The sequence below is a fragment of the Lagopus muta genome, chromosome 1 (assembly GCF_023343835.1).
Source record: "Lagopus muta isolate bLagMut1 chromosome 1, bLagMut1 primary, whole genome shotgun sequence".
In the NCBI taxonomy this organism is placed as follows: domain Eukaryota; kingdom Metazoa; phylum Chordata; class Aves; order Galliformes; family Phasianidae; genus Lagopus; species Lagopus muta.
Genome location: NC_064433.1, coordinates 137,070,377 through 137,086,807, shown reverse-complemented (window position 1 = coordinate 137,086,807; position 16,431 = coordinate 137,070,377). Strand labels below are relative to the sequence as shown.

At 39.4% G+C, this 16,431-nt stretch overlaps 1 protein-coding gene across 6 annotated transcripts in view; it reads right to left on the bottom strand.

Moving 5' to 3' along the window:
• The window catches only part of MYO16 (myosin XVI), a 373,785-nt gene that overhangs the window by 229,579 nt on the left and 127,775 nt on the right, over nt 1-16,431 (bottom strand). For all 6 annotated transcript variants that reach the window (XM_048957497.1, XM_048957167.1, XM_048957264.1 and 3 more), the window contains exons 3-4: nt 14,325-14,395; nt 10,767-10,910 (exon numbers count right to left, since the gene is read on the bottom strand). In XM_048957497.1, the coding sequence (XP_048813454.1) occupies nt 10,767-10,910; nt 14,325-14,395 (215 nt within the window). The remainder of the gene's footprint in view (nt 1-10,766; nt 10,911-14,324; nt 14,396-16,431) is intronic.

The window sequence follows — 16,431 nt, the reverse complement described above, 5'->3', positions numbered from 1 at the left end:
CCAAGACATCGTTCAGCATGAAATTCCAATCCTCACCCACAGTGACAAGGTATTGCAGCTTCATCTTCAGCCAATTTTTTTTTATCATACTCCTATTTTTCCTCTCAACGTTATCACCAAAAACTGTAAATAAAATAGCATTGTCGGACTGATCCTAAAGAAACCTCAGCAACTCCCAGCCCCATAGTTTCTCTCTTAAAAGGTAGACTGTTGTTTTGTTGTTACCAGTTTCTCAACCACCAGGCAGCTTTTCTCTTCTATAATTTCACTAGCAGTTTTCCTCATATTCCCTAGCTATTCCCTAAGAGCTATCAGCAGGGAAATTGTGCCACTGATTCAACAGAGGCCACCTGGCATAGATAAGCAATTAATCTCACCTCCTTCAAATATCTCCCAGTCATTGAACGTTCCCAGACCATCACTTCCATAGCACAGATCTGTGTTCACTGAAGGTCAAAAGCTAGATGTTCATTCTCATTATCTTGTCATTCCTTCACACCCATTGTCTGGAATCAAGAGGATTACAGTGAAGCTAATGCAGAATCCCCCATCTTTGTGCATGTAGCCCACTTCTTGTCATACTTGCCCTTATGTGCTCCAGCCCAAAAACGGGGTAGTTTTTCTTCCCAACATGAAGAGTAATTTATGAATATTGTTGTATTGCCTTCAAGACCATCTTCAACCTCAAGGTTAACTCTCCTTTACCTCCAGGATTTTTAATTTTATGGAAAAAATGTTGATGCTAAGGATTACAAATTGCACACTTTTATTTTGTCAGTTATGTGCTATGTTCTGTAACATCAGAAATCAGTGTTGAGTAGTGTTACTGTCAGCCAGTTCCTATTACATTTCTGATGTTTCTGCAAGCAAGCAATACTTTTCACTGTGAGAACACAGGCAGAAATATTCAATTCTCTCACCACTGTCCATAAATTTCTTGGCAAATTCTAACCATTCAATAAGCATTTACAGACTCTTCAAACATAAGAATCAGTCTCATGTCTAAGCAGAGATTTTACTTTCTGAGACTCCTTCCTGTGGAAAAAGACTAACTCATCCGATGCTCTAGCATTCTTTCACTATGAAGTTCAGAATCTGTTTCAATAGTTATTTCTTCTGTCAGTGGAACATTCTGATGCCTTTCCTCTTCTCATCATACTTATTCTTTTACTAGACTTCTGCCCTGGGGCTATCTCTACTTATTCTTCTATTCTAATGACACACTTTTATTCCTTTTTGAAGTTTCATCTTTTATGTAGTTCTAAGAAAACATTTTCCTAAAGTCTGTCTCTTCAGCAGTAGTTGTTCTTCTCTCATGCATTCCTTATGGCCATGTTACAATATAGCCATATTCCTTTTTCAGCACCTATTTTAGTCAATCTCCATGTTTTCTAGTAGACAGATCTATGAAAGTACTTCCTTAAACTGTTGTTTTTAACTTCTATAATATCTTAATATCTCTGTATGATAAGCCTTGGATTCCCTCTTTGATAAGTTAATTCTACTAAGAAGTTTTTCTTTTTAGAAAAATAACTCTTATGATAACACTGAAATACAAAACGCTTTCCAAGTCCTGTCTGTCCAGCTGGGCTCCTGTTCTTATCTCTCCTTGGACTACCTTTAATGCTGCATTACTGGCTGCTTTCATTCCCTTTTCCCAGTCTTGAAGGAGAAGCTACAGCTTCCCTTGAGTGTAGCCATCTGGTGTTTAGCAGCTCAGTAATAGCCTTCACCTAGATTAGTTCCATCCCAGCTCAGTCAGCTTTTACTCCTCTGTCAGCAGCAATTAAAGACAGTGAGCCAGTAGCATGCATTCTCTGGAAGGTACCTCTGACACTCAGCACACATTTATTTACTAGACTCTGCAGACTGCAAGCAAGGAAAATATCCTTTTCTTTAGATATCCACTGTTTTTGTATAAAGGCTTCATTAGTAGCTGTCTGTAGAAACAGAGGAGAAACATTTTCTTTTAGGCCATATTATACTTTGAATGATGACTTTCACAGTCATCTCCTGACCTCTATTTACCATTCTCTCCCCATTATGGTTTCCTGATAAAATGACACAAAGGAGAAAAAATTATTAAACAAGATAGAGTGGGAGGGCAGAATCACTTTCTTCTGAGGACACAATTGTTTGTTCTGCTTTAATTGTTTCTAAAACTATGAAAGATAAAAATCTTTCATTAAGTTCTAAAGCTAATGATATACTGATCATTCCTCTCTGCTCTGCTTGCTAAAGCAGTCTGATCAAAAGAACAAGGGCAAAATAACTGCAACTGCTCTCTCATTACATGACTTGAGATACATCCCATACCAACTGAATGGGAAAAGGGAACAGAGAGTTGCAGCCCAATAAGTCTTCCTTCTTACTCCCACTAGCAAGCTTTCTCCTGTATTTTTTTTCCAGTACATCTGTATCAGATTTTGGAAAAGCTACCTACAAAAGGACCTTTACATTAATAGCAAAAGCAGGCAACCTACAGAAAATATTTAAAAGTCTATCAAAAAAACTCAGGGCTAAAACAGGAAAGGATAAAATAATTAATAAATTCCATATACAAAGAGGCAGTCAAATTTAAAATATTCAACTAGTACTACTAGTGCTGCAGTAAGATTTAAATTGGTGGCCTACAAGACCCAGAACTTCAATACCTCTCTGAAAACAATTGAAGATCATATCAAAAGGAGAACAAAGAAAAGCAGAAGTTAGTAGTTAACACACAGATGCTAAAGAACACTATGAAGGACTTCACAGAATCACAAAATCGCCAGGGTTGGAAGGGACCTTGAGGATCATGAATTGCCAACCCCCTGCCACAGGCAGGGCCACCAACCTCCCCATTTAACACTAGACCAGGCTGCCCAGGGCCCCATCCAATCTGGCCTTGAACACCTCCAGGGACGGGGCATCCACAACCTCTCTGGGCAGCCTGTTCCAGCACCTCACCACTCTCTCTGTAAAGAACTTCCCCCTGATATCTAACCTAAATCTTCCCTCCCTCAACTTCAAACCATTTCCCCTTGTCCTGCTGTTATCTACCCTTTCAAAGAGTTGAAGATTTGAAGGACTATATCATACACCTACAGTTAGAACAATAAGCCAGGCAAGGCAGGACACCCAGAGCAGGAACACACAGTGCTGAAAAAGATTAGAGAAAGATAGCTATGTGTCTTATTACAGAAAATGAATAAATCTAGAGCCTACCTGAAACCCCAGGACACAGGCTTGTTACACTTTCAACATTATAATAACATTAGCATTTTGGCTAAAATATTTATATGGCATTTACTGCAACTTTTTCACTGTCCTCTATATCTAAATATTTTTTGAGTGAGTGATGTAGTGGTTTAACACCTATGGTAAGCTAAACATCATACAGTCACTCTCACTCCTCTTCTTCAATGCAACGAGGGGAGAAAACTTGATGAAAAGAAAACTTATAAGTTGATATAAAGACAGGGAGATCTCTCACCAATTACCATCATAGGCAAACAAGACATGACTTGGGGAAGACTAATTTATCACTGATTACTAACAGAGTAGAGCAGTAAGAACTAAAGACAAACTAAAAACACCTGCTTTTTTAAACTAAAAATGGATCTGCTACACATAGTGCCCATGGGCTTCAGGGGGACAGTCTGCCCTCCTTCTGCACTGAGCTTGGTGTCTGAAGGGCTTTTCTCACATTTCTCACTCCAGTCTCTCAGTTTTTCTTCCCTCAGTGCACCAGAGCACCCAGCAGCTCTGATCTGATATGGGGCAGTGCTGGGCTCTGCTCAAAGAGGCCACCACTGGAGCTCCTCTGCTTCCAAAACCTTCCCATGTAAGCCCAATAGACTGCTCTAGCTCTTTTCTTTGAAGGGCAAATCTAATTTTGAATTTTGTGCTTCAGTTCCAGGTTACAAAAAGCATGTGAATAAACACATTTAACTTGCTGGCTGACAGCTCTTATATTTGCTTTTCCTAGTAATGTCAGTAAAAAGAATACACTAAAAATATATTTCTACTCCCCTGTTTTCCTTTATCCTATATGTAAAAGTTCCTGAGGATGTAGCACTGCTATCTGCCATTCCAGTTAATAAACTCTCATGTTTATTACAGCAATGCCATCAAGTCAATGAAGGGATAAATCTCCTCAGTATAAAGCACTGTACAATACTGTGTCCACTTTCCTAATTTCATTTAACAAAATCTGCATTATGGAGGGTAAAAAACATATTCCTGTTACTCACTGCAAGATGCCTCCTGAGGATGCTAAAATGAAGTAATAAAAAATCACTATTAAAATGAATTCTCACCTTTTTCAACTTTACGTCACTTCACCTAAAAGAATTCCACAACTACTTTGGAGTTGTAAGCAAAGGAGGGAAAAAGAACTACCAACAAAACCTAAACCAAAGATGTACTGCAAAAGAGAACTTGTAACTTGCAATGTCTTGTGCAAGTCTAATTATACAATAATATGAGTCCAAAGCTCAATGATGAATTATCCTTTACGTGCTCTGAAATTAAGGTGTAACAGAAAGTCATAAAGGTACTTAAAGATCATAACACAGCCATAGTTTATCTTGAGAAAAGGTACTAAACATAGGAGCTCAATGTGACTGTGAACCATTTAATATCTACACAAATACCACATTTCAAAGATTGAGAGAAAAAGATGGGTCAAGATCAAAATAAACATATCACAGAATTGCACAGACAAATCAGAATCTCATCAGTTATATTTTTTCCATTTAATGTTCAATTTGTTGGGGCAGTAAATAGAGTGGAGAACATGGAGTACCTGAATGGCTTTGACCTCTATTGCCTTTCTAATTACCCATGGCTGATTCCTTAGAGTAGAGAATTCACAATAATTAAAAATGTCCAGCTGAAGAAAAAGTAAGAGAAACAGGAAAAAAAGTGATACAGCAAAGTGATATTTTTATTCACACACCCTACTCTTTGAGTAGCTGAGGATTATTTACTAAATTGCAACAGTATTAATTTCACTCTTTCAACTAATTGTAATTCAGCACTTTCAGTGAGACAAAGCACTCTGAAAATTAAATTGCAAATCTTAACTAGTATTTCAATTCAATATAGAAAGCAGTACCAAAAACAAGTGCAAAACGCAGCATTGTAATGCACCCACAGGCAATGGGAAAGGAAAGCACTCCAACCAGACAGCATGTCCTGTCCTGAGATTTCACAAGGCAACAAGGGAAGAGAGCAGATAACATCTTGTTGGTTTTCATGCCCTCTTTGAGATTTCATTTAAGCACTAATGTATATAAGCTTATGCATCTTTCTTCTTAAGTGAAAGTCACTTGAGCACTCTCTTCAAGCTGCTAGAGAAGGCTGCTGCACACAACATTCACAAAAAAGTCCCCTGTCTCAAGGGAAACCTCGGTACGAATGCTGCTAGGCAGTGATTGATGAATCTGACCTTTCCCATCTCATTTGCATGTATGGCAACCAGACCTCCAAAGATTACCTTTGATCTCTTCATTTCCTTGTGTGCTAGCAGCTGCCCCGGAGCAAGTTCTTCAGTGGTGGGCTACATGGGATACATTTCCTGGCTGAACTGCCCAATGCCCTCCCTTGCTGACAGCTACAAAGTGGAGAAGACTTAAATACATCCCATGGAAAGCTATACTACCTGAGGTAAAAAGTTGGGATGGAAAGAAATTGCTTCAAGTATTTCATTCAGCACGTATTCCCCAAACTGCCTACAATTCCAGTAGGCATCCACTAGGAAACGACAGCACATTATCACATGACATAACATCCACAGCCCCTCCTAGCTTTCAGGGAGAGGCATTTAAGCTAATAAGCTCTGTCTTTCCTATCTACCAGAGGACAGAAACAGCCGGTTACCACGGTTAAGCTGATGAACAACAGATAAATCACTATCTTGGCTGAGCCAGAGAACACGAAGACCACCAAAAGTGCAATATAATCAGAAACTAGGTATGCTTAATTAAGTCTTCATTGATAGTCTTCTCAGATCTATATACTCTATATTCCCCTTTTTTCTATTTTCCCTTCAGGAAACATTTTGAAACCCACACTAAAGAAACCTCCACTGGTTTCTATGAGAGTTTGGTAGGAATTAGAATTTGCTCAGGTCTCAGTTGAAAGACCTGCTGTTATTTTTTGGGTCACATATTTAAAACAGATAATAGAGCACTGTCTAGGTTATAAAGTCAATCTAGAAGAAATATTTATCTAAAAGTAATTCATGAGGGTACACGAAGTGTTATTTATTCTTTCAGCTAAAATCTGTGACATAACAGTAGCTGCCTATGGCTCGTATTAGTATTATCCAGGCTCACGCTACACATTAGACATGGCCCATGAAACACTCCAACCTCAAGGCCAAGTAATTTCTAATATCAAACGTTCACACACAGACAGCTCAAGGTTGTGAAAAATACTTGCCTCCAACCTCAATTTCCATTTTCACTTTGTCAAATATTATTAAAGACAGAATTAATGTCACGGTTCAAAAACCATTGCTTACATAAGAATAATTTCCTTTCTCTCCACAGTACTCTCTTTATTATTAACACTCCAGAATGGAGAGTATAAAGGTATTATTTATACGGCCAAGGAAAGTATGCCTTAAAAAATGCTTACTACCCAGAATGTAGGCAAATTTATTAAAGGTTTTGCAAATTAGATAGAGAATTCCAACACTAAATGTAAAAATACATATAGATGTAACTCTGCTTACCAAGACCTTAATATATAAGATGATTTATTTATTCCAAGTTCTCAGAAGATACCTGGAGAAGACCACTTGTAATAAACAGGAACAGTATGAAACAACCTTCAAATGATGGGAATCAAAAAATAATTTTGGACACAACTATGTGTAGAAATACGTAATGTTTTTTAAATTAGATTGGGCTTACCAAAAAAAAAAAGGCAGGGAAGACTTCAGAAGTGTCCAGCATACCTGCTAGCTGCTCCTGTTAATGTTAACAACAGCATAGCACGCAGTATTTCTGGAAATTCCCCATTGTTCAGTACAGGAATTTTTGGACAAGCTTCTCCATTCTAATCTGTTTATCAGTTTAGAAGGACAGGTAGAATTCAAAGAATACATTACATTTGTAATAGAAAAGGTAAAGAAATGAACATTCCAAACATAGCCAAATACGATAAATGCTGCAACTCTACTACTGAAAAAAAAAAATGTACCTGAGAAAATTCGAGGCATTGCAGCCAGCTGGCATGTGCCAGACCTCACTTAGTCCAGTAAAATCTCTCAGCTTCTACATCATATGAGCTGGATACAAAATGTACCATGGGACTTTACAATTTCAAAAATGCACTGGGAAATTGTCCAGAAGGAATCCAAAAGGCACATACCAAATTCATGCCACAGACCTTTCTAGCAGTTTACTAGTACAGATTATCATAGTCTATCACAGTCCAGGAATGTTCCTGGACTCAGTTTAGTTTTCTAGAGCAGGTGCAGTCTCAGAGGCCATCAGAATCCTAAGATTACAAGATAAGATTTGATATAGCTCAACATTAAAACCAAAGGTACAGACTGAAAAAAGCAATCACAGAACAGTGTAAAAGTAACTCCAGGTTCCAAATGAAGGTTTCACTGTAGCCCAGGTCATTTACAGAAGGTAAGGTGGTAACGACAGTCCTTTTTTCAGATACACAGCATTATATATTAGAGTTAGAAGAGTCAAATCATATCACTATAATTCACTGCAATTAAGTAAATCCAAAGATTATTCTCACTACTGCTGAAGACTGCTTGCTTGTGATGGCAAATTGACAATTCCGGGAATGTCCAACCCACAGCCTGGCACAGCTCACACTGCAGTCACCTGCTGCTCCACACCATCATAGATCTGCCCCATAGAGAAGATCTGGTCCCTTGACACCAATCAAACATCAGTGTGCTATTAACGCTATCTGAACTGAAATTAGCACATGGGGCACAGTGCAGTGCCAGCTCGAGTTATGGCAAAGAAGTGTATAGATTTCAATATATTGGCTAAACACAGTCCTGTGAACAGCAAAAATACACAGCCATGCTTTCCGTTGTGACAAAGGAACTTGAGGACAGGTTTCAAGATTGCCAAAAAATCATCATTTCTTTTTGTGTATTTGCAATTCCATTTTTAGTCATAAATACATCACCTGTAAATTTTCATATGGAATGTACACAGTTGTAATCAAAAATCTGATCATGTCTCTTTATGAGTCCTCTATAAGCCCTCTCTCACAAGAGAGAAATATCCTTCATTTCAAAGTCCTGCCTTATTTGTGTTATCTCATTTGACAGTATGTTCATTTGTGAACAAATATTCTCAAGGATGAAGCAGAGAAAAAAATAAGGTTTCATCAAAAATCTCTATTGTACATCTTGAGAACTTATTAACTGCAACTACTGCCATCAAACTCAACTGATGTGTTAGTTTCACAAAAACAAGATCAAATATCCCACCGGTTTTATGTTTTTGTTGCTCACTTCTTACACGTTTCAATTAAAAAAAAAATAATAATAATAAGTTTGGTTACTTCATATGCATTAACTATATCATACATTTAATATGAGCTGCTGCAAAAGCAATGCCTCCTGTTTTATTATGTTGGTCCATGACATCAGAGGCTGATGTTGGTGATATGACAGTAGAGGCTGAAGCTTCCTGCCAATATTTCGTTACTTTTTGTCATCATGTGACAGAAGACAGTAGAGGGGGAGTCTGACAGAATGGCATCTGACATGGAAGTGCATAAGAAGCAAAAGGCTGTTGGTGAATTCCTCCATGAGGAAAAAATGACACTCAGTGACATCCATTGACACTTCCTGAATATTTGTAAAGACCAAAGAGTGGATGTGAACACAGTGGGTGGTATGTTTCAGCAGTGACAACAGCAACAGTGGATCACCTCTGCTGGTACATATTTTTACTAATGCAGCATGCAGGCTTTTGTTAACCACTGGCAAAAATGATAACTAATGGTGGTGACTATGTGGAAAGATAGTCTGTTGTAGCTGAGAATTTCCTCAAATAAACAGTGTCACTGCATTCCTCATAGCTGTTGTTCCATCAAAATAAATAGGATTTACTTTTGGAGCAGTCTACATGCATGCAGCCCAAGACAATTTCTCTTCACTCTATGTGGCCCAGGCAAGCCAGAAGGTTGACACCCAGTATACTCATCTATTCAGCAAACTACAACTCAATATGATAGCTTGATTTCTGAGCTGGTACAGGCATACAGTTCCAGATCAGTGGCTTCCAGCTATAACCTTCAGGCAGAGACAGATACTCCCCTACAGGACAAATGTAGCCAGCTATCTATGTCTAACTAGACAGTTTTCCACACAAAGTACTGCTGAGATTAGGTCTGAAGGGTCATGGTAGACAAGTTGAACACTAGCCAACATAAGCTCTTGCAGACACAGATTTTCTAAACTTCACTACCAGCAGGCCAAGGCACTGGTGGAAGCTCAAAACTGATAAGGCAGATTCCCCAGTACAAGAAAGATATGAACATCCTGGGGCGATCCTTGCAAAAAGCCATAATAATGTTGAAGGGATTGGAGCATCTGTCATACAAAGTGAGGCTGACTCCTCAGACTTGAGAAGGCTCAGGGGAATCGTATCAGTTTATATAAATACTTGATTGGGGGAGTGGAGAAGATGGAGCCAAGCTCTTCTAAGTAGTGCTTAGTGAAAGGACCGAGAGGCAATAGGCACAAACCAAAATACAAAAAAAATTGTTTAAACCTAAGGAAAAGCCTTTTTCCTATGCAGGTGGTCAAACATAGCAGTGGGTTGCCCAGATTGGTTCTGGACTTCTCATCCTTCCAGATATTCAATATCTGACTGGACCCAGTCCTAGGCAAGCTGCTGTGGCTGGCCATGCTCTAAGCAGAAGGGTTGGAATAAACAATCTCCCAAAGTGAAACTATTACCAAGTATACAGTCTTTCAAAAATATTTCTCCCTTAGTTTTAACTGTAACATTGAAATGTCATTATAATATACTAAAAAATGCTAATCTACTTGCAATGACCTATTAAAAAATATATACAAATTTTAAATTGATGCAAATAGATTAGAAAACTGCCAGACTGTGAATTGTTTCTGCACTACTGCTTTAAAAAGCAATAGGAAACAAAATGGGACAAACAGCTGCTTTAATATCCTGCACTAAAACTAAAGGCTGCAGTCTCAGGAACAGAAGCCCAAGAACAAAGTTGTCCTCTATAGAGGCTGAATGTCATATCTATCACTACACTGGGTATATACGGCTTGATTACAGTTGATTAGACAAATATTAAATTGGCCTCATTTTGGTCATGTCCACAAACACTTCTTTATGAATACTGAGTGTAACCGAGTGAATATTTACTTTTAAGAAGGAGGTTTTGATAAGATTGTCTGCCAACTCACCCTGAACAGAAAGTGACAAGGATAAAAGAAAAATTATCTGAGTATCCCATTTGGGACTGAGTGCTTATCAGAGATACAAGCTTCTGACTACAGGGAAAAGACAAGGGAGACTTGTCATGACATACATTCATAATGTATTCTTATTAAAGACGTGAAAAAATGTCTTGTTATATATCTTAAAAAATCCTGAGCACCAAAATTGCGTCAAAAAATAAACATACATAATAAATGCTTTCACTGATATGATTAGCAATATAGTGCTTTCACACGGCAATTTCAAACTGCATGGTGCTACATTCTGTTTCCTTTTCATGCACACAGTGCCTTGGGCTGTTTTACTTACTAGCAGCAGCAGCAGGACAATATCAGGATTATCGCATGCACAGGCTACATGCATTGATGTCCAAAAATCCTCATCTTGATGATTTACATTCACTCCTCTGTCAATCAGAATTTCTGCAGCAAATGCATTATCGTAGCGAGCACACTAGAAGAAAGAGCAGATTAAGGATAGCATTATACTCCATGTACAATTGAATTTATTACATATTTTTTTCTCTATTTAAATTTAGCAGATGATATGTTTGTAGACAGCAGATGAATCTATAGAAATAGTTCTGCAGAAACACCAAGTTCCATGTGTGTGGCTCATGGAATCCCTTATTCCCCGTGAAAAAGCGCTAAATGAAATCTGCTGAAAGCTGCAGTGAAGATGAGCTTTCTATTCATTCAATACTGTCCTTCCAAATTAGCACACAGGAACTGAATGAATGCATCATGAGCAGTAGGCTGCAAGTATATTCACACTCACACTCATATACATCACAAACACACTAACTCCTGCCTTTTTATGCAGTTTGTAGCAGTAATACACACCTCTCTATACTTCACATCATTACCCATAGTGATTCCCGTTCAAGTCTCTCTGACAAACACACACGCTGCACACTACAAGTGTGCTTGGGGTAGTGTGGGTGTGTGCATGTAAGCATGTGTTTTTTGCAATTTTTTTGCAAAGAAGAATAAATTAGCACAGGCATTGTTTTCAGCTTATGCTTTTTGCCACATCTCAGACCACGTGTGCTTATGGATGCTACATAAGGAAATTAGAGCACCTAAGGTAACATCCTGACTCTGGCCTTGCACATGAGTTCAGTAAGTAGAGGAGGAATAATCTTTCTCCACTGCAGAGGCTACAAGGAGCCTAAGTTTCTATATTAGGTACCTGGGTGCTTTCAATATCATTCTTAATATCTATGCCTCATACAATATTTACAGCTGTGTAACATTTCCTTGCCCTGGAAATCACACATATACAGTAAGTGCACAAATACAGTGAAATTTGTGAAAAATATCACAGAATCATAGAATCATCAAGGTTGGAAAAGACCTCTAAGATCATCCAGTCAAACCATCCACCTACCACCAATATTCCCCACTAAACCACGTCCCTCAGTACAACATCTAAATGTTTCTTGAACACCTACAGGGACGGTGACTCTACCACCTCCCCGGACAGCCTGTGCCAATTCCTGATCGCTCTCTTGGAGAAGCATTCACTAACAACCAACCTGAATCTCCCCTGGTGCAACTTGAGGTCATTCTCTCTAATCCTAATCACTGCTTACATGGGAGAAGAGGCTGACACCCAGCTCACCACAACCTCCTTTCAGGTAGTTGTAGAGAGCAGTAAGGTCTTCCCTGAGCTTTCTATTCTCCATACTGAGTAACCCCAGCTCCCTCAGCCTCTCCACATAATGCTTGTGCTCTAGATCCCTCATGAGCTTCATTGCCCTTCTCTGAATACATTCCAGGGCCTCGATGTCTTTCTTGTAGTGAAGGGCCCAAAAGTGAACACAGTACTCAGGATGCAGTTTCATCAGTACTGAATGCAGGGGGATGATCACTTCCCTGTTTCTGCTGGCAATGCATTTCTGATGAAGTCAGGATGCTATTGGTCTTCTTCACCACCTGGGCACGCTACTGGCTTGTGTTTGACCAAGCATCAACCAATACTCCTATGTCCATTTCCTCTACACAGACTTCCAGCCATTCTGCTCCAAGCCTGTAGTGTTGGCTGAGGTTGATGTGGCCAGAGTGCAGGACCTGACACTTGGACGTGCTGAATTTCATCCCATTGGTCTCAGCCCAGCGATTAAGTCTGTTCAGATCCCTCTGAAGGGCCATTCTAGTCCCAGGCAGATCAACACTTTCTCCCAGCCTGGAGTCATCTGCAAACTTACAGAAGGTGCACTCAGTGTCCTCATCCAGGTCATCAATAAAAATACTGAACAGGACAGGCCCCAATATGGACTCTTGGGGAATACCACTTGTGACTGGTCGCTCAGCGGTTGGATTTAATTCCATTCATCACCACTCTCTGGGCCCAGCCATACAGCCAGTTCTTTAACCAGCAAAGAGTGTATCTGTCCAAGCCATGGACTGCCAGCTTCTCCAGGAGAATATTGTGGGAGACAGCATCAAAGACTTGGCTGAAATCTATGTAGACTAAGTCAACAGCTTTTCCCTCATCCACCAGGTGGGTCATTAGAAGGAGATCAAGTTGCTAATTTGCAAGTGAGTATGAAATAATTATTCTGTCACATCTAATATCATGTGCAGAACCACACCATGGCATCCAGTTTGCTCATCTGCATTAATATGATATGGAAGCTAGGACACTAGGAGGAAAGGGGGAAGAAGGAAAAGTGCCAAGATGGGTTCCTCTGTGCAGTCAAAACATAGCTGAGGTACCTTGGTGAATGTAGGAGTTGCATATAATATTGAGTTCATAAATACAGATGAAAATCAAACTCTTGGAGGTTAAAAAGCAGTAATGCATTAAACAATTTTCAAATATACTGACAAATTATTCAACAGAAATTAAATTCTGATGTAGTGTATTTCCTTTAGTTTGCAGTGTAACTGACAGCTTCAGAAACTGACAGTTTCATTGCAACAGTACCATTCCTAGCATCACTAGTATAATTTAAATTCAGTTGTTGATGTTCATCAGAGATAAGAAATTTCACAGTACAGATCAACATAATCTGAAACCAAACACATTTTCAAGCTATTGTTAAGCAAAAAATTTTCAGAAGTGCTTCCAAAATCTAAAATAAAACATTCTGCAAGCAGGCTTTTAACTAGATTTTTTATGCCCTTGTCATATTTCTGAAGTGACATTTATTTTAGCAGCATTGTGAAATAAAAGTAGAATTCAAGTATCTTAAAATAGTTTCACATTGAACAGAAACCACATCTACAATTGAAGCATCACAGAGGATGCAAAGGATGATCAGACTTAAGAATTTGTGGTAACCTTTGCCAATGGCTTCTGTCTCTATAGTCTTTTCTGTATGTCTTTCGCCTACATGCCCTTACATCTTGCTTCTCTTTTGATCACTGCATACGAGCAGTTTTCCTTCTATCTTCTACTTAATCCAAATGGCAATGCAAATAATGATGAACCAGATGCAGACTGTGTTAAATATCTATGAGTAGAAAATTAGTGCAAGAAAATATGCACAAAAACAAAAGGAAAATGTTATATCATGGTGTTCTTTATATAGGAACTATGAATCTTTGAGACACACAATTCTATCTTCAAAATCAAACAGTATTTCCTTTGTTCTAACTGTGCAGATAATTTATAAATAAAACATCTCATTTTACTTGGTTAGTTACCATTCCTAGAATATGATCCACCCTTTGATAAGCAATTTGAAAATGACCATTTATTTCACATGCATAGCTGGATGCCTTATTAATGACCATGGAGGACAGTGTAGGTTAAAAAAGTACTGCTAAGACATTCTTCTTGCTGATATTCCCAATCTGCTACTCAGTACCCCACTGTATTTATCCACAGTCACTAACACTAATATTCAATCACTCTTACCAGATGGAGCAAGGAACCTCCTGAGGAAACAAGCATATGAGGGTCAGCACCATCTTTCAACAGTCGCAGCACTGAAATATCAAAGTAAAGAGGAACAAGAGTTAACGCAGCAATACAGCCAATTCCGAGCTATTAATTGCCTGATTCTTCCCCATCTTCATTAACAGATTTAATAATATATGCAAACTGCTGAGATAACATTTGCAAAACTATCATGTCAGCATCTCCCACCCCATCTATTTTAATGGCTAGGCCTGGAAGCAAAGAACCTTTGATAACAGTGTTAAATATGAACGGTATCGAGGACTTCTCAAAAGGACAGATGATGTGCATGTCAGCTCTATACGTAGGAGAGGGGAGGAAAGAGACTTTTACTCAAGGTCACAATCACCTTAGGAGCAAAATCACAGTCTATCGGTTTGATTTGATTTTGCAGAGTTCCCACAAGACCTGTTGGCTTTTTCAGTAAATAATTGAAAATAGCATTCATAAGTTGTATCGCTCAACATTAATCACCAAACCATAGCTAAATGATCTCGTCTGCACTCAATTTAACCTTTACAGTACATTGTCAGAGTACTGATGCAGAATAACTCTTAAAATGATATTCATAGTTCAACCTCACTTCCATTTACATCTATCAGTCTCCCTTTTGAAATGAACACAGGTTTACAAATGCAAGCAGAAAAACAACCCTGCTTATCAGTGCCCACTCAAGGGTGAAAATTCAGCACTTTTTCCCAATGGTCTTCACTGCCTTTATAACCTTTTCGCTTGGAATTTAAGCACTGAATAACTCATGTCACCAGTGCTCATTCCTGGAGCAGAACAGAGCAGTCACACTGTCAGGCACCATCAGGGGAACTCACCCCAGCACTGCAGTCCTTTCTTCACTGAACTGGTAAGAAAAACCCTTTTAAAAACCCTTCAGCCAGGAAAGTAACTGCCAATAATGTACTATGAATAGGAACATAGCTCATTTTGTCCCCATCATGTGGAAATCCTGGTTTTATTCTTATTTAAGATTCCTGGACAGAGTTCTGCAAAGGCCCACAAAGCATTCTAAAGTTCTGGGTACCCCAAACCACTGCACCACTGCAATTTCTGCCCTCTAGGAGTGCCATCAATTTGTCTCACAGCTGTTCCAGCTCCTAAGAATCTGTCAAGAAAAAAATCACAGAATTGCTCAGGTTGGAAGGGTTTTTAAAGATAATCTAGATACAATCCCTGTTGTGGGCAGGGTCACCAACCACTAGATCAGGCTGCCCAGGACCCCATCCAAGCTGGCCTTCAGTACCTCCAGAATGGGGCATCCACAACCTCTCTGGGCAACCTCTTCTAGTGCTTAACTACCCTCTGAGTAAAAAAAATTCCATCTAACATCTAAACTAAAAATCCCTCTTTTAGTTTAAAGCCATTCCCCCTTGTCTGATCACTTTCAGACCATGCAAAATGTTGGTCCCCCTCCTGCTTGTAAGCTCCTTTCAAGGACTGGAAGGAAGGCTGCCATGAGGTCCCCCTAGAGCCTTCTCTTCTCCAAGCTAAACAAGCCCAAATCCCTCAGCCTTTCTTTGTAGGGGAGGTGTTCCAGCCCTCTGATCCTCTTCATGGCCCTCCTCTGAACCCATTCCAAAAGCTCCACATCGTTCTTGTGCTGGGGGCCCTAGGCCTGAACACAGTACTCCAGAAAGGGCCTGACAAGAGCTGAGTAGAGGCAGATAATCATCTCCCTCTCCCTGCTGGTCATCCTCCTTTCAGTGCAGCCCAGGATACTGTTGGCCTTCCAGGCTACAAGTGTACACTACTGGCTCATGTCCATCTTTTCATCCATCAAGACCCCTAAGTCCTTCTCCACAGTGCTGCTCTCAATGAATTTTTCACCCACTTTGTACTCATATCTGGGATTCTCTCAACCCAAGGGCAACACCTTGCATTTGGCTTATTGAATCTCATTAGGTTCTCATGTGTTCACTTTCTGAGCCCATCCAAGTCTCTCTGGATGGCATCCCTTACTTTTATTGTGTCAACTGCACCACTCAGCTTCCCGGTGTCCATGTTGTTTGTTGATAATGATATTGAAGAGCATCGGTCCTAGGACAAACTCTGG